The sequence below is a fragment of the Arachis ipaensis genome, chromosome B6, assembly GCF_059453495.1.
Source record: "Arachis ipaensis isolate K30076 ecotype BB chromosome B6, ASM5945349v1, whole genome shotgun sequence".
Classification (NCBI taxonomy): Eukaryota; Viridiplantae; Streptophyta; class Magnoliopsida; order Fabales; family Fabaceae; genus Arachis; species Arachis ipaensis.
In genome coordinates, this window is record NC_142441.1 from 17,618,605 (window position 1) to 17,643,779 (window position 25,175).

Consider the following 25,175-nt stretch of genomic DNA (forward strand, 5'->3'; position numbering starts at 1 on the left):
CAGATCAGTTCTCAAGGATTTTAAAAACGGATATTTTAGTCTCCAAAAAAAATTAATGTACAAATCAATCCCTAACATTTCTCTCCGTTAGGCATAACAGTCCTCCGTCCAAAAATAAAATAAAATAAAATAATTATTATTATTAATTGCACAATAATATTGTACTATAATTTTTTTTATATTTTTTAGACAAAAATAATGATAAATTTATTCATTAGATTCTTTTATATATATATATATATAGTCACTCAATAATAATAATAATAATAATAATAATAATAATAATAATAATAAAAAATAAAACTATTAGAAATTATTTTATAATAAATTTAAAATTAAAATCATTTGATATTTTTGTATTTAATACAATCAAAAGATGTTTTATTAAAAAAATATGTTTGTATTAAAAAACATATATAAAAAAAATATTTTAATTTGGATTTATATTAAATACATATTTCTTTTAATACAAACATATTTTTTAAAATAGGATATCTTTTGATTATATTAAATACAAAAATATCAAATAGTTTTAACCTTGAATTTCTTGTAAAATAATCTCTAATTATTATTATTATTATTATTATTATTGAGTCACAATATATATATATATATATATATAAGAATCTAATGAATAAATTTATCGCCAATGAGCTATAGCTCAAACGGCATAGTCTCTCCATACTCAATTAAGAGGTTGCAGGTTCGAGTTTTCTATCTTTGATAAAAAAAAATGAATAAATTTATCATTATTTTTGTCTAAAAAATATAAAAAATTATGGTACAATATTATTATATAATTATTATTTTATTTTATTTTATTTTTAGATGAAGGACTGTTATGTCTAACGGAGAGAAACGTTGGGGATTGATTTGTACATTAATTTTTTTTTTGAACTAAAATATCCGTTTTTAAAATTCTTGAGGACTGATCTGGATAATCACTCTGCTGGAAAATGAACTGGAGACTGATTTCTCTGCCGGAATAAAACTTTAAGGATTAATCTGTGTATTAATTTTTCTTAGGAAGTAAAATGTCTAATTTTAAACTCTTGGGACTGATTTGGGTAATTACCTTAAAAAAAATTCAAACTCTGCCATATCTTCTTCATATATTATAATATGTACATATAGCTAATGTTAAAGGAACGAACTTCTTTATTCTTATAATAAATGAATCTAATTCAAATAAAATAAATTCAAGAAGTCTAATACACTTCCAGTTCATGCCAAAATCAAAGACGAAATTAAAGGAGTAAGATAGTGATGATCGATGAATAGCATGGATTCACGGATAGCATATAGTTTTTAGATGTCGATGTCTCACAAAACCGATGTTGACTGATTGCAATTCTTGTTGTTGTTGTGGCTTGTGAGCTTGCTTGCACGTTGCATGATAATATTAGGTTCAATTTATCTCCCACTATAATTTTATTAAATTTTAAAATTAATAAAATATTTTTAAAATAAATGAATATACAGGCTTAAATATTTAACCTTTAAGTGTAAGTATCTTTAATTTGGGAAAAAATTATTCTGTTAACTTTAAAGTTAAAATTTTTTGTACGACAAAGACCTAATTACAAAATTTAAAATAATATAAAAATCTAATTAAAAACTTTTAAACTATAAAAGTTAATTACAAATTTAATAAAATTATAAAGAATATTAAAGTATTAATATTATTGTTGCCCACACACTTCACAATCATAACAACACAACCTCTCGTGATTACATCTCAAATTGTTCACTTAATTGTGTATGAATGTGTGTTGGATTAGCAATTAATATATTGCATGGACATATAATTGTAAATCTATCTGTAGTGTGGAACACAAGTCTTGAAACATATATATTCACAATCATGAACCATATGACATGCCTCAATAGCTCATAAATCTTAATTAATAGTATTCTTTCCCCCAGAAACATATACATACATGAAATTATTACTCATTTCCGGAATCTTATGATGCTTCATCTATTTTTGTTCCATGGTGACAACTGGTTCTGTATACCTTGTGAAAAAAAGCCTAACTTGTTATATGGCAAAAGAGATCAAACAGGAAAATGGTTAGCAGAATGAACCTAGTGTGTTAGAGAGAAAATTCCAGGTTCCTTGTGGGATCATTGTGTAATTAACTTTTAAGGGAAATTAAGAAATTTGAGGCACTTGAAACTGTTTTTTCACAATTTTTCACCTGCACGTTGCAACACTGTCCTGAGTTCATCGGCTATCTCTTGAAGAAGGATCGGTTTGCGAATCAATCCATGCATTCCCACCTGTATGCATTTCTCCCTCACATCATCTTCCGCGCTCGCGGTAAGAGCTATAATCAAGGGCCAACTACGGCTATGGAACTTTCGGATCCTTCTAGCTACTTCGAAGCCATCCATTTCAGGCATGTGAAGATCTAAGAGGATAATTTTGTATGTGTTGCCGGAGGCGCTTACAGCACTGAGGCACTGGAAACCTGATGAAACAGCGGTTACTTGACAACCAAGCTTCTCGAGCAGCTTCTTTGTCACGGTCCTGTTTACATTATCGTCGTCTGCCAACACAACCTTGAGGCCTCTAAACTGTGGGTTTGGAGCATCTTTTAGTGCAAATGTGGATCTTCCAACCGAGGGTCGACCTAGCTGAAACTTGAGAAGAAGTGTCATGCCTTGAGCCAAACCCGACGAGTTTGGTGACATCCAGATATTACCTTGCATCATCTGCATATTATTCCATAATATATGGTCAGAATTACTCAAAAAAATTTCATATAATACACTATTACAGCTTCTTTTACTACTAAAGGGTACTCGTGCAGCCCACCAAAACTGGTTCCAATGAAACATTGAAAGATATACACACAATAAATCTATAAAACCTGCTATTGGACTCCAATGCCAACTGATGAATTGAAATTGTAAAAGTAGCTGGATGATCATCAGTTGGAAAAAGCAAACCCCATTAGTTCATTCTTTTTCCCCTTGATGAATATGATCTTTGAATCAGTAATTCCCAACTAACTAAATTTGAGTAATGATTTTCATACATCCTCTTTTTGGTACTTGAGAAATCATGTATCAGTAACTGAAGATTTAGGTCATGTTGCATCATTACTAGTCAATCAACTTTCCCAATGAGAATCATGTGTTGATAAGTGATAACTTGAAATTTCAGTTACTCTACTGGTGGTTCATATTGTCATGTCATGGGGATTCGACTATATTTTTATGGTGGTTCATATTGTAACTAACAAAATATGTAAAATCCTTTTTAGAAATTTGTAAGTAATACAACGAAAAATCCTTGGTAATACACATGATTCAAGTAAATTCGCTGACAACTTAAATCCCCATTATTGATACAGAGATCCATTGGTACCAAAATTATATTTGTAAAAGGGATGAAACACTAGCAAACTAAGTTAAGCACTTAAGCCCCAAATGAGGATAATCTGCATAAAAATGAGGAATAGACACGAAATGATCCATTTAATATACAGTGAAAACAGAATCTGCACACTCTGCAATTCTGTTAGACCACCAAAAGGACACCGAGACTACATTCTGATGATAATAATAAAAAGGGCAGGACAGGGGTTAGATTATGGGTCATGACAGAAAGGACGCGTCAACCCATGCCTGTGACATGTGAAGAGAGGAATATATGAAAAATTCTGTGTAATTCTCGAGTAGCAATTATGGACTAACAGAGTAACCAAAACTTGTGTTTCCCAATGGATAGTTAGAAGAAATACTCCCACTCAAACGTTGTATAAACTGAAAAAAAAAAAAAAAAAATCAATGGCCATAAATGAGTCCATTCATCAATTTAATCATTGCCTCCTGGGACAGTTGGGACTACATCACATATTAAATAATCAGGAAAGGTGGCAGATCAATGTAAAGAACACAGTTTCAATTATATTCCAAACTCCTTTGAGCATCCCAGCATGCACAACTATTAATCAGCATTGAAGTAGGTGCTATGCATTTAAGCAATGAATAATAACTCATCTATCTAAACAAACACCATCCATGACTAGTATTAGTATTTATGGCTCTCCTAAAGTCAAGGAGATCACCAAAAAGCTAACTTCAGAATAATTCATGAGTATAAATGCAACCACCAACAAAAATAATAGATAAATTTGATTTCTTTTTCCTATTCAACATAATAAAAAAAAAACATAAAATTGACAAAGGTAATGTAGCATCTACCTGCACCAGCGTTTTGCACATGCTGAAGCTCAGGCCCTCATTAGGTTCATTGTTGTAGTGCCTTCTACCAGAATAATGTTTTGCTGAATTTAATACATCTGACTCGGAAGTAATACCCGTTATCTGAAAACTAAATTTTACATATACATAGTCATGTTGCACACTTGATCTCCATATTCCAAGACCTTTATCATCCTTATTTCCACTATCATTTTCAGTAAATGCTCGAAAAATGAGAGTCCCTTTATCATACATGTTCAACAGATAACCTATCAAGTGCAAAATTACTTGGAAAGACCTTGCCTCATCACCTATAACCAACCCTGGTAAACCCTTGTGGACATCAATTTCAAGACCAAAGCCTTTATGTACACACAAACACTTAGCAATGCAAGAAACTTCCCTCATCATGGAATGCAGATCGAAAGGTTTCATCTCTAACCGAAAGCTTCCTTTGTCATTTGCCGAAATCTCCATTACATCACTAATCAAACTGGAAAGTGCATTGCTAACTCTCAACATTGTGTCAATAATAATCTTCTGTTCAGGTCTTAGATTGTCCTCTTGAAATATTGAAAGCAAGCCAAGGATTGAATGCATAGGCCTTCGCATTCCATTACTCATGACTTTCTGAAATGAGCTCCTTGCCTGGCTGGCCATCATTGCATTCTTTTGAGCCTGTTGCAGCGCTCGGTTTTGCTCTGCAAGTTTCTGCCTCATCAGCTGAGACTCTTCAAGAACAGATGCATGAGACAAGGCTACAGCAACCTGATCAGCAACTACTTCCACTATATCCATCTCATGGGGGTTCCAAGCCCTTGAGTTTAAATTTGGGAGAACCAAAACCAGTATAGCATAAGATGTATCAACCATTTCCGGTGTCCCTCCTTTGAAATTGGAAACATGAAGTATCGGCATGCGGATAGCTGCTACAGAACCCGACTCCCCATATTCACCACCACTAGCAGCTCCCAATGCAGAATCAGGCCTCAAAATCTGCACACCCTTACTCTTTCTTATCTCCAACACATCTGGATCACTTATAGGAATAGAAATTTTTAATTGATTAGCCGAACTCGGTTTCAATTCATGGGTCAAATGCATCTCTCGCCTGTCATTGTCGGGCATCCACACAGCACAGTTATGCAGATCCAAGGCCTTGGAAAGCTCAACAAGGGTGGAATACAAGATAGTGTGCTTATCCAGAGACTTCCTAATTTCGCGAGTCAGCATTCGAACATGCCAGCTCGCTTCCTTCTGTTTCTTCATCATCCCAACCTCTTGGCCCAGTTCCAACACATTCTGCCTCAAGAAAAGCTCTCTCACTTTGATCTTGAGAAGAAGGGGAATGAGAGTAGGAAAGGTGATTGCAGTAGCACAGGACACAAGAGCAGTAAGGAATTTCGCGACGGTGAGAGAGATCAAAAGCTGGAAGGAGGGAGAGCCATAATAGGTGTAGGCATTGAGCAAATGTGTCAACCCACAGAGAACAATGAAGGCAATGAACTGAAGGAAGACCAATTTGAATGGGACATTGGAGTAGCTAATGAAGTAAAGTAGCTCAAGGGGTATGGAAAAATATGCAATGGCAATGAAGAAGTCACTGACTTTTTGGCAAACCAGGATGCTCTGGATGCTCCAAATCCCTTCCTCATCATCACAATTATTGCAGGGTCCAAACTCAACATCCATAGCATAAACAGAGAGCACAAGAGAAAAAACCAGCACCAACAACAGGATAGGACACACTCCTCTTTCCATGGTAATAGGTCAAGTCAAAAGTTCCCAAAACCAAAACCATCCATGAATTTCACACAGTGCACAAGGTAGATGTTGACCTATTATCTGCCACACCCATGTAAGGTCAATACCCTAGATCTAACCCAGCTAACTAACAAAATTAATCCCTTCTTTCAAGTTTTGGCCTTTCTAATTCAAGTTGAAAGGAATTGAATAGAAATACTCCTACTTTAGATTTACTGTAATCCAATTCAAGAAAGACGAGAAGCTCAAAAAGGATTCCAATAACATAAATCTTACACTTCAGAGTCCTTCCCACAGTGATGGCTCCCTTTGATTAGATACAGGTGAAAGAAGAACCGACACCACACCAAATCATAACAACAAATCAAAGGAATCTATAAGCTAGAAAAGTGAAAATATATTAAATAACAACAATAATAATAAAAAAGAAAGAGATATAGTTACAGTACTAAGTCGGGTTTCCTAAAGTTGAAGAAAAATAGAAACTTGAAACTGAAAGGAGCAGTTCTGAAGAGCATGATCATAAATACAGTTACACGTGATTTGTTCAGTTGATATGATAGAGTGTGTCTGCGTCTCCGTGTCTCTCTTACCGCTTCAGAAAGCAAATGTTGAAAAACAGAGAGAGACAGGAGAAAAGAAAGAGAACACACAGGAAAGGCGTTTGTGTGTAGAAGTTGGAAGAAAGAGAGAGAGAAATGCGAACTGTGGGACCCACAGAGGCTTGCATCAACCGAACCTAGACTCCTTCTCTTTTGCTTCTCTGCATAAATTAATTTTGAAATACACTATGAGCTATGAACACTTTATTGAGTTGTTGTATTTGTCATATGTGGTTTAATAAAAAATAAAAAATTATTATTTATAGATACATTTAAATATTACTATGTGTCAACTTATCTAATTTTATTCTTAATATTTATTTTTTAAATGAATTTAAAAATGATATATATTATTATTTATTAAAATAAAAAATATTTTAAATACTTTTATATAGATAAAAAAAGATATTAAAAACCGTTAAAAAATTATTTTATATTTTAATACCAATAAAATATTAAAAATTCATTGTAATTTATCTAAAAAATATTTTATATTTTATATATATGTTGTGTCTCTGTGTCTTATAAGATTTTAAAATTCGTATGTCTGCGTATCCTGTGTTGTGTCCCGTCCCGTATTAGTATCCGTGCATCATAGGATATAAAAGTAAAATAGTTTTACACGTGTATCCAATTAAATAATATCACATTAATAAAAATAATTATTTTTTATATCGAGCACATGAACAGGCATCCAAAAAAACACTTTTCACGATCAATACATCAATATTAAACTCTAATAATAATAAAATCTAAAATATCATCAACCCATATTTATAATGTTTATAATAAAAAAACATATACTACTAAAAGTCAATTATTATATAATTGTGTATAAATATATATAATATTTAATTTATATTTAATATATATTTTATACTAATAGTAAATTTAATAATTGATATTTTATATATATTATAATTATTATAATAATCAACAGTAATTAATTTAAACAATTAAATTTTGAAGTTTGGTTTTCAATTATGTTTTGAATATATTTAATTTTGATATATTGAAAATATAAAAAATTTTATACAAATAATTAATTATATATTATTTATTAATATAAATTAATTTTAAATTTATTATATAAAATATTATATAAATTTAATTTAATAGATATATAAAACGTTTTAAATAATTAATATATTAAAATTAAATTCATTCTTTCAGTCATTCAACTAACAATCTCAAGCTGGATTTGCTTTCGCTTGGCAATCTTATTCTTTCTATTTCTGTATAGTTTGACGCACATCCAAAATAGCACAAGCCTAGGTTATCTTGTGGGTAAGACGATTCTGCCCATGATATGATAGTGCAAATATTTCCTTTTTAGTTTTTTACTTTCAGAGATCAGCGTCAGCGATCAATAATGGCAAACTTTTTAAGTGGCTGTTACGTTAGATTTAAAATTTTATGAAATTTAAATTAAAAAAATAAAAAGAAATTCTTTTTATTTATTTATTTAAAATAATATAATTATCCTGTTTATTTTTGTCTTTTCTTTTTTTTTTAACTTAGTCGGCCATTTCACTGTACATTATTTTTGTTTCTGTATCATTGACGCTGCACCTCCACCACGTCAGGCGGTCAAGATCCAATTTATAATTTTAAAATTATAAATTATAAAGTCATAATATTATAAAATAAATAAATAAAAAAAATAATAAAAATAAAATAACAAAGTGTAAATAGAAGATATTAATATTAAAGTTCACTAATATTATTATTTTACTATAATAAAAATAATTCATATATATTTACAAATATTATATACGTTGCAGTTTATACTGACAGAGAGACAAAGAAAAAGAGAAAGTTTATATTATATATAAAAGAAAAGAATATTTTGTTATGCACGTATGTAAACCTATACTTCACTATTTACAGAGATAAAATGTTTACTTTTTCAAACATTTTTAATATAATTTAGCTTTGAGAATGTGAACTATCCATAATGAATGGGCATCACATCTTCATTTTTATTACAATACTTCCTCTTAAATTACCATTTAGGAGTTATTAAAACTTTACTAAAAAAATTCGAATGAAAGAAATTTTAGTGAAGAAAAAAGAGTACGATATTCTTTGTGATGAAGACTATCTCATTAAAAATATTGTCAAGAAAAATCTAATGGGAAAAAATCTGACCAAGAAAAAAAGAGTATAGTCTCCCCCTCTTGTCGACATTATTTAATATCTCGAAATCGGCGCATCCCAATCTAATGTACCAATTTTTAAAGGAGGATTTTGGAAGTGACTTTTTAAATAAATCTGCCAGATTATCGCCTGAGCAGATCTGTTAGACATCAATCGTTCCTTGATTTTGAAGATCATGAGTGAAGAATAATTTGGGAAAAATATGCTTTATTCTATCACCTTTGATGTATCCACCTTTAAGTTGCGCAATGCATGCTGTATTATCTTAAAACAGAACAGTTTGAGCTATCTCATGATCAATCAGCCCACATGATGACATAATATAATTAGATCAAACTCTTGAATAAAAAACACTCGCGAATTGCTTCATGTATTGCTAGTATTTCATCATGATTAGAAGATGTTGCTTCTATCGTCTGTTTCGTGGACCTCCATGATATAGCTGTATCACCATATGTGAACAGGTATCCTGTTTGAGACCTTCTTTTGTGTAGATTAGACAAGTATCATGCATCTGCATAGCCAACTAGCTGTGACTTTGATCCATATGGATAAAACAATCCCATGTCAATCGTTCCATAAAGATATTGAAAGATTTGTTTGATTCCATTCCAATGTCTTTTGGTTGGAAATGGATTATACCTTGCTAGTAAGTTCATAGCAAATGATATATCGGGTCGTGTATTATTAGCAAAGATATATTACTGCTCCAATAGCATTAAGATATGGTACTTCAAGACTAAGGATATCTTCATTTTCTTTTTTAGGACGGACTTGATGCCTTTTCACATCCAAAGACCTTACGATCATTGGGGTACTTAATGGATATGACTTATCCATATAAAATCTCTTCAAGATCTTTTTTGTGTATGTTGTTTGATGAATAAGGATCCTATTTTTTGTATGCTCGATCTACAGACCAAAATAAAATTTAGTCTTTTCAAGATCTTTCATCTTAAACTCTTCTTTTAGAGCTTTTATAATTGTTGGAATCTCTTCAAGAGTTCCAATGATATTTAAATCATCAACGTACACAGCAATTATAATGAATCCAAATGTAGATTTTTTTTATGAAAATACATGGACAGATATCATCATTCTTGAATCCATTTTTGGCAAAATACTCAGTAAGACGATTATACCATATTCATCCAGATTGCTTTAGACCATATAAAGATCTTTGCAATTTGACTGAGTATAACCCATGCGAATATTCATTGGATAGTTTAGATATCTTTAGTCATTCGGAGACTTTCATATAGATATCACGATCTAATGATCTGTATAAATAGACTGTTATCACATCCATTAGATGCATATGTAGTTTATGGTATGCAGATAAACTGACCAAATAACGCAATGTTATTGCATCCACTACAAGGGAATATGTTTCTTCATAATCTATACTGGACCTTTGTGGAAAATCTTGTGCTACAAGTCGAGTTTTGTAGAGTACAACTTCATTTTTCTCATTTCGTTTTCTCACAAATACCCATTTATATCCAATAGGTTTTACATTTTCTGGTGTATGGACTACAGGTCAAAAAACTTCACGTTTTGCAGGTGAGTCTAACTCAGCCTTCATAACTTCTTTTCATTTTTGGCCAATCATTCCATTGTCAACATTCTTCGGTTGTTCTTGGCTCAATATCCTTACTTTCATGCATGATATTTAATAATACATTATATGCAAATATTTCATCAACAATGTTCTTATTTCGGTCCCATTTTTCTCCTGTAAAGATATAATTTATCGAGATCTCGTAATTTTCACAGTTTTCAGGTACCTGAACGTCTTCTGGCGTTAAAACTACATTATAATTTTGGACAACTGCAGGCGTCTTTACTATATCTTTATCTTTTTCAACAGGAATAGTATTTACCTCTTTTTTTTTCGATGATTTTTGTCTTTGGAACTGACAGGTCTACCACGCTTCTGACGTGAATTTATTTCGGTCGTCATTTGTCCGACTGGGATATCAATTCGAATTGAAGCATTTTCAACTAGTATATAGGATTTAGTTATCCTTTTCGTATCAGAAAATGCATCAGGCAATTCATTTGCTATTCTTTGCAAATGTATAATCTTTTGAACTTCTAGTTCACATTGCCTTGATCGAGGATCTAAATGTATCAAGAATGATGCATTCCAATTAAGTTCCTTTTCAGGAAGCTTATTCTCTCCCCTAATGTTGGAAATTTTGATTTATCAAAATAACAATCTGCAAATTGGACTTGAGAAAATATCACGGTCTTTTGATAATTATACCTTTCTTCAAGATTTTTTTACATATCTGCAGACTGCAGGATCTTTTAGTGTGGGATATTCATTTTTTAATCTTTCGTCAAGATGACGACGAAAGAAGATCATGGCTTTGCCTTTATCCTTTTAGGATGCATTATTTCAACCTTAATGGTATATCCAAAATTCATTGAATCAAGATAGATTTCGGCATCTAGTATCCATGATAAGTAGTTGTTTTCAGATATATCAAAAGCATTAAATTCAAGATGAGAGAGCTTTGATATAATGAAAATTTATTACTTAAGTCTTCCTAAATTTTGATAAGAGTCTCGTGCTGATAATGTGTTGTAAAATAAATAAATAAATAAGAGGTAATAAAAATAGAATAACAAAGTGTAAATAGAAGGCACTAATATTAGAGTTCACCAATATTATTATCTCACTATAATAGAAGTAATTCATATATATTTACTAACATTATATATGTTGCAGCTTATATTCAGAGAGATAAAGAAAGAGAGAGATTTTATATTATATATATGAAAGAAAAGAGTATTTTGTTATGTACGTATGCAATGACGGATCCAGAAAATTTTGTCAGTGGGAACAAATCATACATAATAAGATTAATTTTTAGGATAAAGTGTATTTTTTATTCTTAATATTTGCAATTTTTTCAAAAATACATCTAACGTTTAGTTATATTCAATTTTATTTCTAACATTTTTTATTTGTGTCAAAATTATTCCTAGACATCAACTTATATAAAATGTTAGGAATAAATTGAAAATTTTTAGGAATAGTTTTGACGCAGACAAAATTAAATGAATAAAAAACGTTAGGGAGAAAATTGAATAAAATTAAATGTTAGAAATATTTTTTTAAAAAATGCAAACATTAGAACAAAAATTATACTTTACCCTAATTTTTATAATTATATTTTGTTATTATAAACATAATTTAAAATTTTTCGTCATTATCCAAGATCTGCTATAAGACTTTTTACTTTGATTTTTAAAATCATCTTTCTACTAAAAGAGGTTGATAAATTATTTTGAGATCCAAACTCTAATAATAATGATTTTTTTAAAAATATTTTTTTGTTACTAAAAATAAATTTATAAACTTAAATTAATTTATTAATAAATATAAACATTATAAAAATACAATTTATAATTTCACAAAAAATTAAAAATATAATATAAATATAAAATACTCAGCAAATCAATCATAATAAAATACTAATAAAAATTTACTGTATAATAACCATTAACAAAAAAAATTATAAAATAGTATAATTATGAAACAAATGCAGTATAATTTAATAAAATACAAATTACAAAAAGATTAAAATAAAATTTTAATTAAAAAATTAAAAAATAAAATAGAAAAAATAGAAAACTAAGAAACTGAAAAAAAAAAGTAAAAGAAAATAGCAGCGAAAAAACTGATTTGGAAATAATTTGGATTAAGGTTGTTTATTTTGACTTATCATTCTTTTATTATTATTTATTTAATTATTTTTTTATTTAAAATTAAATTTTATATATTTATAAAATTAAATTTAATTAAATATCTTTCAATAATATTGTAATTATAAAGAATTGGGTCAAAATTATTTATATAATAGGGACAACTAAAATTTAATACCATATACTATTTGAAAATTTTATAAAACTCAATGGAGCACTTACCTTCACATGTCACCAAGTAGATCTGTCCCTATAAGTGTATAAACTTATGCTTTACTATTTATAGAAGTAAAATGTTTATTCTTTTAAATTTTTTTAATATAATTTAATTTTGAAAATGTGAGCTGCACATAATAAATAGAGTCATAATTATTAATTTAAATTATAATCATATAAAATTTAAATTAAATATTTTTATAATTTTAAAATTTAAAAATATTTAAATTAAATTAAATGAAATAAAAAATAAAAATCAAACAAATATAACATCAATTTAATTATACACATGTCACGGTAGATTTTATATATTTTCGTAAATTTTGTATTTATTATTTTTTTTTATTTTTTACGGTATCTTCAAATTCGACAGATCAAGAACTAATCTGTGGCGATACTGAGTTCTATTTAAAATTTGTCGCTGGCTAATGAGTTGCTGCATGCACAAGGCAGAATTCGAATCTCCTGATATTAAACTATTCTTCTACCTTAATCCATGACAACAATAAAAAAGTCTAACGGTTCATAAATTTAGCCCAACAAAATACATAAATTCAATTACAATTTTAGCCATTATTATCTTATGTTATCTTTATATTTTATCTTATATTTACTTTTATCTTTCGTAGATAATACTCTATATATATTTAGTTTTACCTTCATAATTCAATCAATCAACAATCAATAAAATTTTTTTCATCTTTTTTTTTTATTTTTCTATTCTTTCACAATTTTATTATCCGACACTTGTTTAAGCAAACTAATAAACTAACCACTAGAACAAGCCAACTTGATTTTATTTATTTAATTTAAATATAAAAAAAAATCCGAATCGGACGTGGCTCCTTTTTTTTGAGTTTAAACTTGGGCAAATCCACCTGATTTTGGACCACACCCAATAGTCCATTCTATGTGGATTGCCACTACTACCTTTCCCAAATTCTCAAATACTCTCTTACTCCCAAATTAAAAAAGAAAACCCCCCACCTCGCTGTGAGTAAACCCTATCAGAACGCCATCACCATCGCCGTCGGTAGTGATAGCCAGTGGCTGCCTTCGTCGCCTCTCGAAGGTCTGCTCGGTCCTCTTCTCCTCTGTCGTCGTCGTCAAGCCAGTCTCCGTCTTCCTCGTCGGCCTCGTCCTAGTCATCAAGCCTCTGTCTTCGAGCCCCCGCTCTCTCCCTCTCTGTCTTCGATCCTCTTCTCCTTTACGTCGTCGCCACTAGACTTGCAGATCGAAGCTCTTGGTCGTCTCCTCTCCTCTTGAAGTACCGTCTGTTTCGTTCCTCCGTCGCCGTCAGGTTGGTTTTCCGTCACCACCGGTAAGCTCTGCTTGTTCTGTTTTTTTTGTTAAGTTTTAAGATTTTAAGTTTTTATTTTTGTATGATTCTAAAACCTGGAATAACAGAATAATGTTTCTGATTGAGTTTTTGATTGTTTTGTTATATTTTTTCTTTTATTAATTTGTATGAAACTAGAATAAACCCTGATGATGGTCTGATGATGGTTGATTTCAGTGATTCTGAAATAATTTTGTTTATGGTATTTCACTGGTTTGTTAAATAGCCTAGTTGATGGTATTTTGTTAAGTTTTCTAGAACAATTTTATTGATGTTTAATTTTTTTTTCGCTGGGTTAATTCTCTGTCCTAATTTTTTGACTGTGTTTTTATATTCTTTGCTACATTAATTTGTCTGAAATTATTTAAATGTTGTTGGCTGTATGTTAAAGATAAAATTGTCACTTTGATGTATTATATATTAATTTCTTAATTTTGTTTTATATTTAATTAAACTGATTAAATTCTAATTAATCGTTTACCTTCTGTATTTTCATGATTAAACATCATAATATTTTCATGTATCATGTTTAGATCTTTTACCTTCTGATTTCTCCTCTTTCTGAGCCTGTAGTTCCTCTTCTTAGCCGATAAAATCAATTGCTTGTATCCCTTACCCTCTCTATATTTTTTTCTTCTAATTAAACTTTTATACTGCTTTTAATTTTTTAGTTTGATTTTTTTCGTGTTAAAAAGATTAAAACTAAAAAAATATTTTTATTAAAAAATATGTAATAAAAAATTTAATTAACTTATTAAGGCTACGGATTTCTTACTCCTATTTTTATGTAGGAGAATGATTAACCACTGTTAAAATATTTATAAAATAAACCCCTTTTTTATTTTTAAAAGAATTAATAATTAAACATTTGGCCCTTGATTTTTTTGTTTTATACATTCCTCCATCTTCCTTTAATCTGAGTTTCAAAGAGAAGTCAAGAGTTCTGCTAGGGCTTTGCCTCTCTTTTTGCTTCCCATCAACAGTCGCTCGTTCCTTGTTCCTCTCTCTCTGCGGTAGCTCGTTCTCTGATCCCCTCCCAGCGCCATGGTCTTTCTTTGATCTTCTCCATCCGCGCGGTTGCTCATTCTCCCCTGCACCGTGCTTGTTCTCTAATCCTCGAACCGCAACACGCTTCCGCCGCCGCCGCTACACTCGGGTTTACTACTTCATTGTTTTCGCCTCTCTGTTCCTCTTTTTCACTAGGGACTCTGATCTTTGTCCTTCTCCCTCCACCTCTGCCTACTCCTTTAAGGTTTCATTTTTTTATTTTTATTGTAATTTATTTTCTTTTTTATGAAAATTTAATGTTAATTTGAATGTTCTTCGTTTGCCAGAATATTGAATGTTATTTTGATTTCAAAAGAATTTGATAATAAACCAGTGAAAAGTTTTAAAACGGATTAGGAGTCCTTGATTATGCTTGAATGATTGAATTTGATTATTGTGATTTTGTTGGTAGTAACTATTTTCATTTCTAATTGAATAAGGTTCCTACTTTTTTCTTGTTTGCAGTTTAACCTCTTGTGAAAGTAGGAGAATGATTGTGTCAAAAACTAAAATACAATACATGGTGTCTTATATGAGGGAACTCCTTAGATTAGGAGTAAATTTCAGAGATTGTATCATTAGGAACTCAATGATATTTCCAATTATGCTTATTTGCTGGGTAAAATAATATAAAATAAGGATGACTGAGGAAAGAGATTTTATTGATTTTATCTCATGATGTATTTTGTGAAACTTGTTAGTTTAAACTTCAGAAATATTTAGGAGGAATTATTAAGAAGAGTATTAGGGGGATTAATCATTTTCCTATAGAATTTCCTATTGCTAATTGCTACTACTGTTGAGGACTTAAAATTACATAATTGTATGTCTTACTCAGGAGATCTTTTTATCAACATTATTAAACAATATGATATCATATTTAATGGCTTATAAAACTTGCTATTTTACATCCATGTTTTAAAATGATTTTGTTGTAATTTTTCTTTGTTGTAGTTAAACTGGTTAAGTTAGTTGTTGATAAGGGCATGACTGTATCATGTGAGAGATCGGTTTTATATCCAAAGCATGGTGAAAATCTGCACTGTTTCACAGCAATAACACCTTGTGTTGTGCTAGACATTCTTTCACCTCCTTATAGAGAAGATGAAGGAAGAAAGTATACTTATTATCATGATTATCCATATTCAACATTCTGTAAGTAACTCTTCGAACTATCACTTATATTCCATGCACCATTAAATATAGCATTGGTACTCGGTAGTAGAAATGATCTTAGAAGTTCTATAAAATCAATTTGCTCCCTTTCTTGAGTTTGAAGCCTTTGATTGAGGATTTATAAGTTTAGTTAGATTTTTAGTTTTTCCCCTTAGAAAGTTTTTATCCTTTTCAAAACTTGCAAATCACTTAAGAGAAGGGAGAAGCATTATCTGATCAGCATCTCAGTTATATTCTTTTTTAATGCTTGTTGCACTACAGCAACACAAAATGGCCCTAAGATATGCGACAGCGAAAAGGAGGAATATGCTTGGCTTGTATAGATAGGAACGCCGAACGCCTGCAGATCTTTATATGCACTCGGAAGAGTACACTGGTCCGGCTATCCAGTTTTAGGTCTGTTGCTCAGATTTAAAGGTGATTATATGATTCCTGTTGTGAATGGCGGATGATGATGTTAATGCCTGTAAAGTATTCATTTCCCATTTTGCACCTGCTGACGAGCAAAGAGGATCTATTTGTTTACAACGCATGCCATGTGAAGGTTGATTTATGCCTCTTTTGCTGGAAGCATATTTTGAACATAAGATTTTGATACATAAAATCTGTAATAGTCCTCATACTTTGATAAGCAAATCTATTTCTGTAATATTCCTTATATAGTGCATACGATGGATTGTAGGATCAATGAAATGACAATACTTTCTTATCATTTTGCAATATCTACTATTAGTATTTGTCAAAAGCAATGGAAAAAATTATCTTGAAATATCCCCTCCTAAGTTAATCCCTATTTTGGACATTTTGACCTTATATTTTGTATTTTCATGAATAATTTTATAAATAATTATGTTAAGGATCAATTTATATTTAAATCGTTTTAAAATGCTATGAAATAACTAACTTGTGTGACATTTGAAATTTCAGAATGAGTCCCCCTCCCCTCCAAACACACAATAAAAAAACAATTTGTAGTGTTTTAACTTGGTAAACAATTTCAATACCCCAAAAAGGGTGAACAATATGGCTTTGCTAAAAATGGCACAATGATAGCTTTGAATTTAAGTTACTCAATTCACTAAAGTGGTTTATGTTCATCCAAAACAACACACATTCGAATTAAATCATCACGTAAATTTATTTGAAAGTTGCACCTATAGTCTCTGCATGAAGTTACATTAAGCTACTTCTTCACATCACAATAGCAGCTTCACCAAGCTCAAGTTTCTTATTCCTGGAGTAATTATTTCAGTTCAAAACTAACACATTTAAGGGCTAAACCCATCGATTGCAGATCTCAAAACTCTAGATTTACCTTGGTCATGTTTGTTTTCTTAACTTAATCGATGATGATAATGACTCTTATAGAAATAATATTTCAAGATACATATTTGAGATAAGCACGTATTTACTCTAAGGTGATCTGAAGGCTTCACCAGCATATCGCATAGTGCATAAAGTGATAATTACAGTATAAAGAGGAGCATTTTTCTTTTTATATTTTGGGTATTGGAGAAGTGTTATTCTAGAAAGCTCACGCCACTTGCACAGAGAGTGATGGGGAAGATAGTGTATTAGTAGTTCATAAATCTATCTTTAAAGAAGAAATCAATTGAAGAAAACGTCATTGATTCAAGAGAAAGTTCAATAGGTGAACAATAATTACTTATCTACTTATTTGTTCATCAAACAATATATCAAGTAACCACAAAAATAAGTCAATGAATAAAAGAAGAATGAACAATCTACTAAAAAACACATAGTAGAAGATGATATCAATATTCAAAAAGTGAGCTCTTGATATCTTAAAATAAGTTTGCACTACAAAGTTCTTTAATGGCATCGTGTAATGCAAAATTGTTGAAACGAGCAATTTTTGAACCATTAAGCATGCTTATCCACAAACTTGTGCTATGTTTTTCTGGCATACTCCAGTCTTGTTATCTGAACACACTAGGCATTGGGCACCTCACAAATTTGTAGTTAGAGACGCTAACACTACCAATAGACTTCTTAAAAGAAATTTTTGGAGCCTGATATGATAGAATATAGAAAAATCAACTTCATAGTTGCTTATTCGAATATATAATTAGTACCGTACTGAATAAAAAATATTAGTTATTACAAATGTTATAGATATAATCAAAGAGATTCTCTTTACTATTAGAAGAAAATAAGAAAAATGTGACCTAAGACGTTAAACCCCAATATCTTGGCTATTCACTGATTGTTCAACAAAGAAAATGAAACGATACCCCACTGTACTGGAGTATTATCTGCCTTTTTCTTCAAGTAATAGTTTTTTATTTATACACAACTTCCAATGGCAAACAAACAATATGCATATCAGAATGTAGATAGAACCAATAGTGCATCTTAATGTCCTACAAGGTATTCCATAACAAAATAATGTCACAAAATAGGAGAGTGGAAGCTAATATTCTTTGAGTAGGTTTTTCAACTGCAATCACATTTGAAACTATATAAATTGGGGTGTTTGGTCGTGATAAACAAGACAATAGTAAAAAATAAACATATCAAATCTAATCATCTTTATCTGGGTCATGATGTAAAATCGCATAAGAATCATAAAAAAAAAAACAAATACAGAATCTGAGTGTTTGGTGGTTATGATCAACAGATCAAGAGAATAGCAATTGAAAAAAAAAAGACATACCAATTCATCATCAAATTGTACATCATATTCTTCATCATCATTAGGTGCATCCAACCGATACTCTTTACAAATGAATTAAGTGAAGTTAGTAAAATAAGTGACGACCACTTATACCTTAACATACATGTCTTTTACCAATTATAAAGGGAATATTGAATAACTAGTATTATTACCCTTAAAATACCTTGATGAAGCTCCTCTTATTGATTGCATTATAGCATAAGGGTACAATCACACAAGTTGAGATAACAAGATCATTATGCTTCACAAAACCAGACCAAACATCTTGTCATCATATATCATTGCTACAAGTAAAAGGGGCAGCTAGAGCAACCCCATGCCATTAAAAAATTTTGTAGTGCAAACTTATTTCAATTTTCATACAGCAGTCTGATATCAATTTATAAATTGAGACTCACTATAGTTTAACTATCTGAATTGATTCTGCAAGACTCTCCTACAGCTTGATCCATATGAGAGTTTCATTTTCCAATCTGTGTCTGCTCTACCATATCTTTACTGAACTTGAAGGTGACGGATGAGCCGTAGAACACCAAAGACAGCAAGATCTGCTTAATTAAGATCCATTCCACCTGTCAAAATCAATAAGTATATAGCAATTTCTTTTTGAAAAGGAAAAAAAAAAGAGGCAAAAGTATAATTATTTTGGATAGTTAAAATCATAAGCAACTTGCAATAGTGCAATCAATTAAAACGAATCAAAACATCAAACCAAAAAGTGAAGGTACAGATAGAGAAAGAGACAGAGAGAGATGCATTTGTAGATACTTGAGAAAAAAGGTAATTGGTAAAATGGTCATCAGAACTACATTAATAGAGATTTATATTAAAGGACGACAGTACCTTTTAGAAGTTCCTTAGATGAGGTGAGTACTGGAAGCCATGTAGGGTACGAATTCCATTTCGAAGCAGCGACGACGAGAAACAGAGTAGCAGCGACGACGCACGGTGAAGAGAGGAAACCAGCGACGGCCCAGGGCGAGCATCAGAGAACGAGCATGGCGCAGAAAGAGGATTAGAGAGCAAGCAAGCTACGGCGGAGTGGGAGGAACGTGAAACGAGCAACATTGATAGGAAGCAGAGAGGGGGAAAAAACCCTAGCAGAACTCTCTTTGAAACTCAGATTAAAAAAATAGGAAGAATGTGTAAAACAAAAAAATTAGAGGGGTAAAAATTTAATTAGCAATTCTTTTAAAAATAAAAAATGGGATTTATTTTGTAAATATTTTAACATTGGTTAATCATACTCCCTCATAAAATTGGGAGTAAGAAATCCGTGACCACTTATTAAATATGAAGACCTTTAATTTATAAAAAAAATTTATTTATTCTAATATTTTTATATTAAAAAAATTTTGACACAAAATTAAAAGAATACGAACTTATTAAGATAATTTAAAAAAAAATCACAAAACAATGATTTGCCGCCACGCGGTGAAGTGAAGAGGTACAGCGGCTTCCATCGAGTTTCTTTTTTGTTTCTTGTGTAACTTCTTATCCCGAATCTCAAGTCTCAACTACGGACCAAAGACTGCGGTATTATTATACGTAGAAATTCCACAAATACATACATACGCTCTCCTTTTCTTTTCTCCCTCCCCACTCGTAGATCTCTCTCTTCCTCTTCTCCCTTCTCGCTTCTTCTCAAACACCCAGACCCCCCCCCTCTCTCCAAACCCTATTTTTTTCATCAGGGTTTGTTCTATCTATCTTTTTTCCCCACGCGATCAAACCTAATTTCAGCATTGAAATTCATCGATTATTATTTCAATTAATAATATTTTCTCCTTTCACCTGTTGCAGGTCGATCGCTTGGTGAATTGGGGTCTCAATTGACCTTTGTTGGATTTAATTTTTCCTCTTAGAGGCTTGAGGGTTTCGGTGTTTCATCTCTATCGCAACCATGTTTACCCGAATTTTTGGTAAACCTAAACAGGAGGCCAATACTCTAACCACATTGGACAAGTTAACCGAGGTAACTCCCATTCGATTCTCCTTAGATACTCATTTTTTTTCTCCTTCTCCTAATCGGCAAATTGTGAATTGTGCATATTCGATCGATGGAACTATTATCTCTTCAAATTGCGCGTTAATTATGTTGCAATTTCGTTATGTTTTTCTCTTAATTGATAAGCAACGTTATTGTCTTGGGAATTCTGATGCAAACTATGCTAGACCTATGAAGAAACGAATTCCCGTTTATGATGGATGTTGAATATCATCAGTTAAGAGAATTTTCGACTTGTAATTTGTTTTAGAGCTTGTTTGGGCACTATTAAGTGGTTAGGAAAATTTTTTTAATGAAAATTTTTTTTAGCATGTTTGGCAAACTTTGAGTAGTAAAAGTAAAAGTTTTAGAAAAATAAAAAAAAATTTAGAAGTTACAATTTTTTTTAAGGAAAAACAACTATTTGTATTCATGAACTTTGGGAATGCTGATAAAAGTATTCAAACCCTAATTTTTTGTTGAATTTTTTATAAAATTTCCAAATTATCCCACCATTTATCTTTAACTTCAATTCCATAGCTGTTTCTTCTTCCCAAAATCGCAAACTTTCAACTTGAATTCCTCATAATCATTATCACTAGATGGATAAATTAGTAAGACTCCTGTATCTTAGTAAATATTGTTCTAGCAATTAACAATTGGTGTCTGCAGGTTTTCTTCTCAAATTAACTATTTTGTTCCTTGAATCATGTAGACCCTTGAAATGCTAGAGAAAAAGGAGAAAGTGCTCGTTAAAAAGGCAGCAGCAGAAGTTGAAAAAGCCAAAGAATTCACCAAGGCAAAGAATAAGAGGGGTATGTAGCAAAACACATTGATGCTTGTTCTATAGAATATCATTGGGAAATACAATGTCTTCTTGCTCTGTATCACTTATATTTTGTGTTGCTGATGCCATTGAGCTTATAAATGCATATTTTGGCCAAATTTTCTTATTCTTGAATATATAAACATGATGTTAATAATTATTCCATTCCTAGTTGATGGTAATAATGTTTCCATTCCTACTACTGTAATCCATGTGAACCAAATAGGATTGTGGTACCACATTGATCTTATCTATATGAATTCTTTCACCATATCCTCTTTTTTTCTTTCTTTTATCCGTGATTAGCTATGTGAAATGTGGACAATAACGAATCTTATCTTATTCACTTGACCGAGTTTTATAAAAATGATATAGACCCTGCCTAATTTAAGTGCTTGTGTTCTTTCTGTGGAAAAATTTTTTTGGAGCTTATTCATGACTCATGAGTTGATGTTACATTCATCTACTGTGAAATTGATTTTGAATTTCTTCATGCAGCGGCAATACAATGTTTGAAGAGGAAGAGGCTGTATGAGCAGCAAATAGAGCAGCTTGGAAATTTCCAGTTGCGTATTCATGACCAGGTCTGAATGAAACTGGTTAAGTCAATGATTAAACATTTCAGCTTCACTCACTCATGCTGCCAATTTTCTTGCAGATGATAATGTTAGAAGGTGCCAAGGCAACCACAGAAACAGTTGATGCGTTGAGAGTTGGAGCAGCTACTATGAAGGCTATGCAAAAAGCAACGTACGTATCACTATTTATGTTATTAAGTGTTTATTGATTTCACGCATGATATGTTTTTGTCCTCTACTTCCCGGATTATCTATGATTTGAAAAAATGACAAGTTTAGTATAAAGTCGTGATAATGTGAACATGGAGAATTATGTCATGTGATCTTATGAGCAGGATGCTCATTGTTAAATTATTGAATTGCAATATTATTCTACAGGAACATTGATGATGTTGACAAGACCATGGATGAGATCAATGAGCAGACTGAGAACATGAAACAAATTCAGGAAGCATTGTCAGCTCCAATTGGTTCAGCTGCTGATTTTGATGAGGTTATCTTTTCAAATGTTGATTTTGTTTCCATTATTTGCTTACAGGATATTTGTGCTCTCTTAATAGACTATTTTGTATAGTTATGTAATAAATAAATTTGGACAACATTTTGAATTTGCATGCCTTTTCAGGACGAATTGGAAGCAGAACTTGAAGAGCTAGAAGGTGCTGAGTTGGAAGAACAACTTCTTCAGCCTGCAACTACAGCTCCCGCAGCTCCTGTACATGTCCCAGCTGGGCGGCAACCTAATCGTCCTTTCCCTGCAAAGCCTACTGCTGAAGAAGATGAATTGGCAGCTTTGCAGGCTGAGATGGCTCTTTGAGAAGGTCCCTTTTCTCATCTGCAACTCTGTTCAAGCATATGCTATCTGTGCATTATTCTCTTTTTAAGTTTAATTAGCATTGCAATTAATAACTAAATTGGATGGTTTGTGTTTGCACGAGTTGTGTTTGATATCAGCCTTTACTCTTATGCTATACTTTTGCTTTTGCTGCTGGGTTTAATTAGCCCAAACTTTTGCAGGCACTGATATGCATGATAAGTGGCCCCTAAAGAATTTCAACCAGTGACATGGAATATTCTGCCTCTCCGTGATCATCCGTATCTGTGTAAAAATCATTGAACAGAGAATGTATATAAAGGTGACAAATATTGAAATGCCCTAAAAATATAGTTTGAGTTTGTCACCCATTTCGATGTCTTATTTTAAAAGAAGTTGAAAACCCCCACTCTTGTGTTGTTTTTGTCATCCATTGATGCAATTCGGTTAACTATTTCTTTTCGAACCCAGTCCAATTGACATTGCCATTCAGATTGATTTATATATAGGAAAATTTTCACATATACCAGCCAATTTATTGATACAGCCGTATCCCATGTACGGTTCGGTGGCTAGTAAAATTTTTGTCCTCTTGCTTGATGTGTATTGACGAAAAAATCCACAAAAGGGCAGAAAAAAGACACTAAATAAAGGGTAATAAATTTATGGCTAAATGATGATTTGTATTGGTAAGCCAGTCACATTAGAATAAATTTTGGATGGCTGAGAGCTGATGGGCTATATAAATTAAATCAGGTGTGAATGTACATGGAATTTATTGGTTTGTAAATGAGAAAATAATTAAATAATAAAGTAGGTTGAGTTATTTTTTACTAACATTGATGCATGCTAAAAAAAAAAGACAATCTTTTAAATAGTGTTCTAATACGTTATAATGACCCAAACAAATACATAGGTTATAAACAATAAATTGAGAATAATATAGTAAATTCGTTTTTTAAATGTTTTGGTCGAAACATTTAATTTCCAACAAGTTTTAATTATTAAATCAGTTACTAAACGTATTACACAAATTAATTTTCATGTTAAATTCTACAAAAAAAAATAGACAAATCAACCTTTATTGTTATTTAGAGAAATATTAGAAAGTCATAAAAATTTATTATTTTTTATCACCATTTAATTATCTGTTCAATTTTTTTAGTTTAATTTTTTTAATCTAATAACCGAACAACATACTTTTAAATATTAATGATTACGTCATGACAAAATATAATAAATTTTGATAGCTTTTTAATATTTTTTTATTATTTAATAAAGAGTAAAGTATCGCTTTTGTCTCCAACATTTGGATAAGTCTCAAAGTTGTCCCTAACGTTTCAATTGTTCTATTTAAGTCCCTAACGTTTCAAAACTGACTCAATGTTGTCCTGCCGTTAGGGATCCGTTAACAGATTTGACGGCGGGACAAAATTGAGACGATTTTGAAATGTTAGGAACTTAAATAGGACGAAAACGTTAGAGACAAAAATGATACATAGAAATAAATTTTAATTTTATCCTTCAATAATATCATTTTTTTACTATACATAGTATTCAATTATTTTTTAATCACATCTAAGTAAATTACACTTAATCATATTACTTTCATTTTAAATAAATTATTTTTTTTTATAATTTTACTCTTAAGATTTTTAGTTATCATGAAATGTTTGTAGAATGACTAGTATATAAACTTACAGAAAAGAAAAAAATAATATATACAATAAAATATAAATTATACATTTTGTCTCTAATGTATCAAAATTCTTTAAAACTATTAAAAAAATAAATTTATTTAAAATGAAAGTAATGTGATTAAGTATAATTTATTTAGATGTAATTAAAAAATAATTGAATACTATGCACAGTAAAAAATTAATATTAGTGAAAGATAAAATTAAATTAAAATTTACTTTTATATATTGTTTTTGTCCCTAATATTTTCGTCTTATTTAAATCTCTAACATTTCAAAATCGTCTCAATTTTGTCCCGCCGTCAATTCTGTTAACAGATCCCTAACGGCAGGACAATA

General features: G+C 30.8%; 2 protein-coding genes and 2 long non-coding RNA genes across 6 annotated transcripts; 2 read left to right on the forward strand and 2 right to left on the reverse strand.

Annotated features, from left to right (window-relative positions):
* Nucleotides 1–1,836: 1,836 nt before the first annotated feature.
* EIN4 (Signal transduction histidine kinase, hybrid-type, ethylene sensor) lies at nucleotides 1,837–6,730 on the reverse strand. The gene is made up of 2 exons (XM_016349863.3): nucleotides 4,216–6,730; nucleotides 1,837–2,718 (listed from the first exon to the last, which is right to left on the reverse strand). The coding sequence occupies exons 1-2, from the start codon at nucleotides 5,974–5,976 to the stop codon at nucleotides 2,188–2,190; spliced, it is 2,292 nt and encodes a 763-aa protein (XP_016205349.1). The 5' UTR covers nucleotides 5,977–6,730; the 3' UTR covers nucleotides 1,837–2,187.
* Nucleotides 6,731–13,560: 6,830 nt separating this feature from the next.
* Nucleotides 13,561–16,948, forward strand: LOC148554748 (uncharacterized). Its single transcript, XR_015885889.1, has 3 exons — nucleotides 13,561–13,995; nucleotides 16,015–16,215; nucleotides 16,498–16,948. It is a non-coding gene; the product is annotated as an uncharacterized LOC148554748 (long non-coding RNA).
* Nucleotides 16,949–17,848: 900 nt separating this feature from the next.
* Nucleotides 17,849–20,178, reverse strand: LOC107645761 (uncharacterized). 3 transcript variants are annotated; one of them, XR_002348391.2, is made up of 3 exons: nucleotides 19,778–20,170; nucleotides 19,098–19,506; nucleotides 17,849–18,975 (listed from the first exon to the last, which is right to left on the reverse strand). It is a non-coding gene; the product is annotated as an uncharacterized LOC107645761 (long non-coding RNA). The 3 variants fall into 3 exon arrangements; XR_002348390.2 differs by having other exon boundaries at nucleotides 19,087–19,506; XR_001621577.3 differs by lacking the exon at nucleotides 17,849–18,975 and having other exon boundaries at nucleotides 19,154–19,506; nucleotides 19,778–20,178.
* A 240-nt stretch (nucleotides 20,179–20,418) lies between these two features.
* LOC107645760 (vacuolar protein sorting-associated protein 32 homolog 1) lies at nucleotides 20,419–23,615 on the forward strand. Its single transcript, XM_016349861.3, has 8 exons — nucleotides 20,419–20,629; nucleotides 20,738–20,909; nucleotides 21,637–21,736; nucleotides 22,246–22,331; nucleotides 22,406–22,497; nucleotides 22,704–22,818; nucleotides 22,951–23,146; nucleotides 23,343–23,615. The coding sequence occupies exons 2-7, from the start codon at nucleotides 20,838–20,840 to the stop codon at nucleotides 23,140–23,142; spliced, it is 657 nt and encodes a 218-aa protein (XP_016205347.1). The 5' UTR covers nucleotides 20,419–20,629; nucleotides 20,738–20,837; the 3' UTR covers nucleotides 23,143–23,146; nucleotides 23,343–23,615.
* The last annotated feature ends 1,560 nt before the right edge of the window (nucleotides 23,616–25,175 follow it).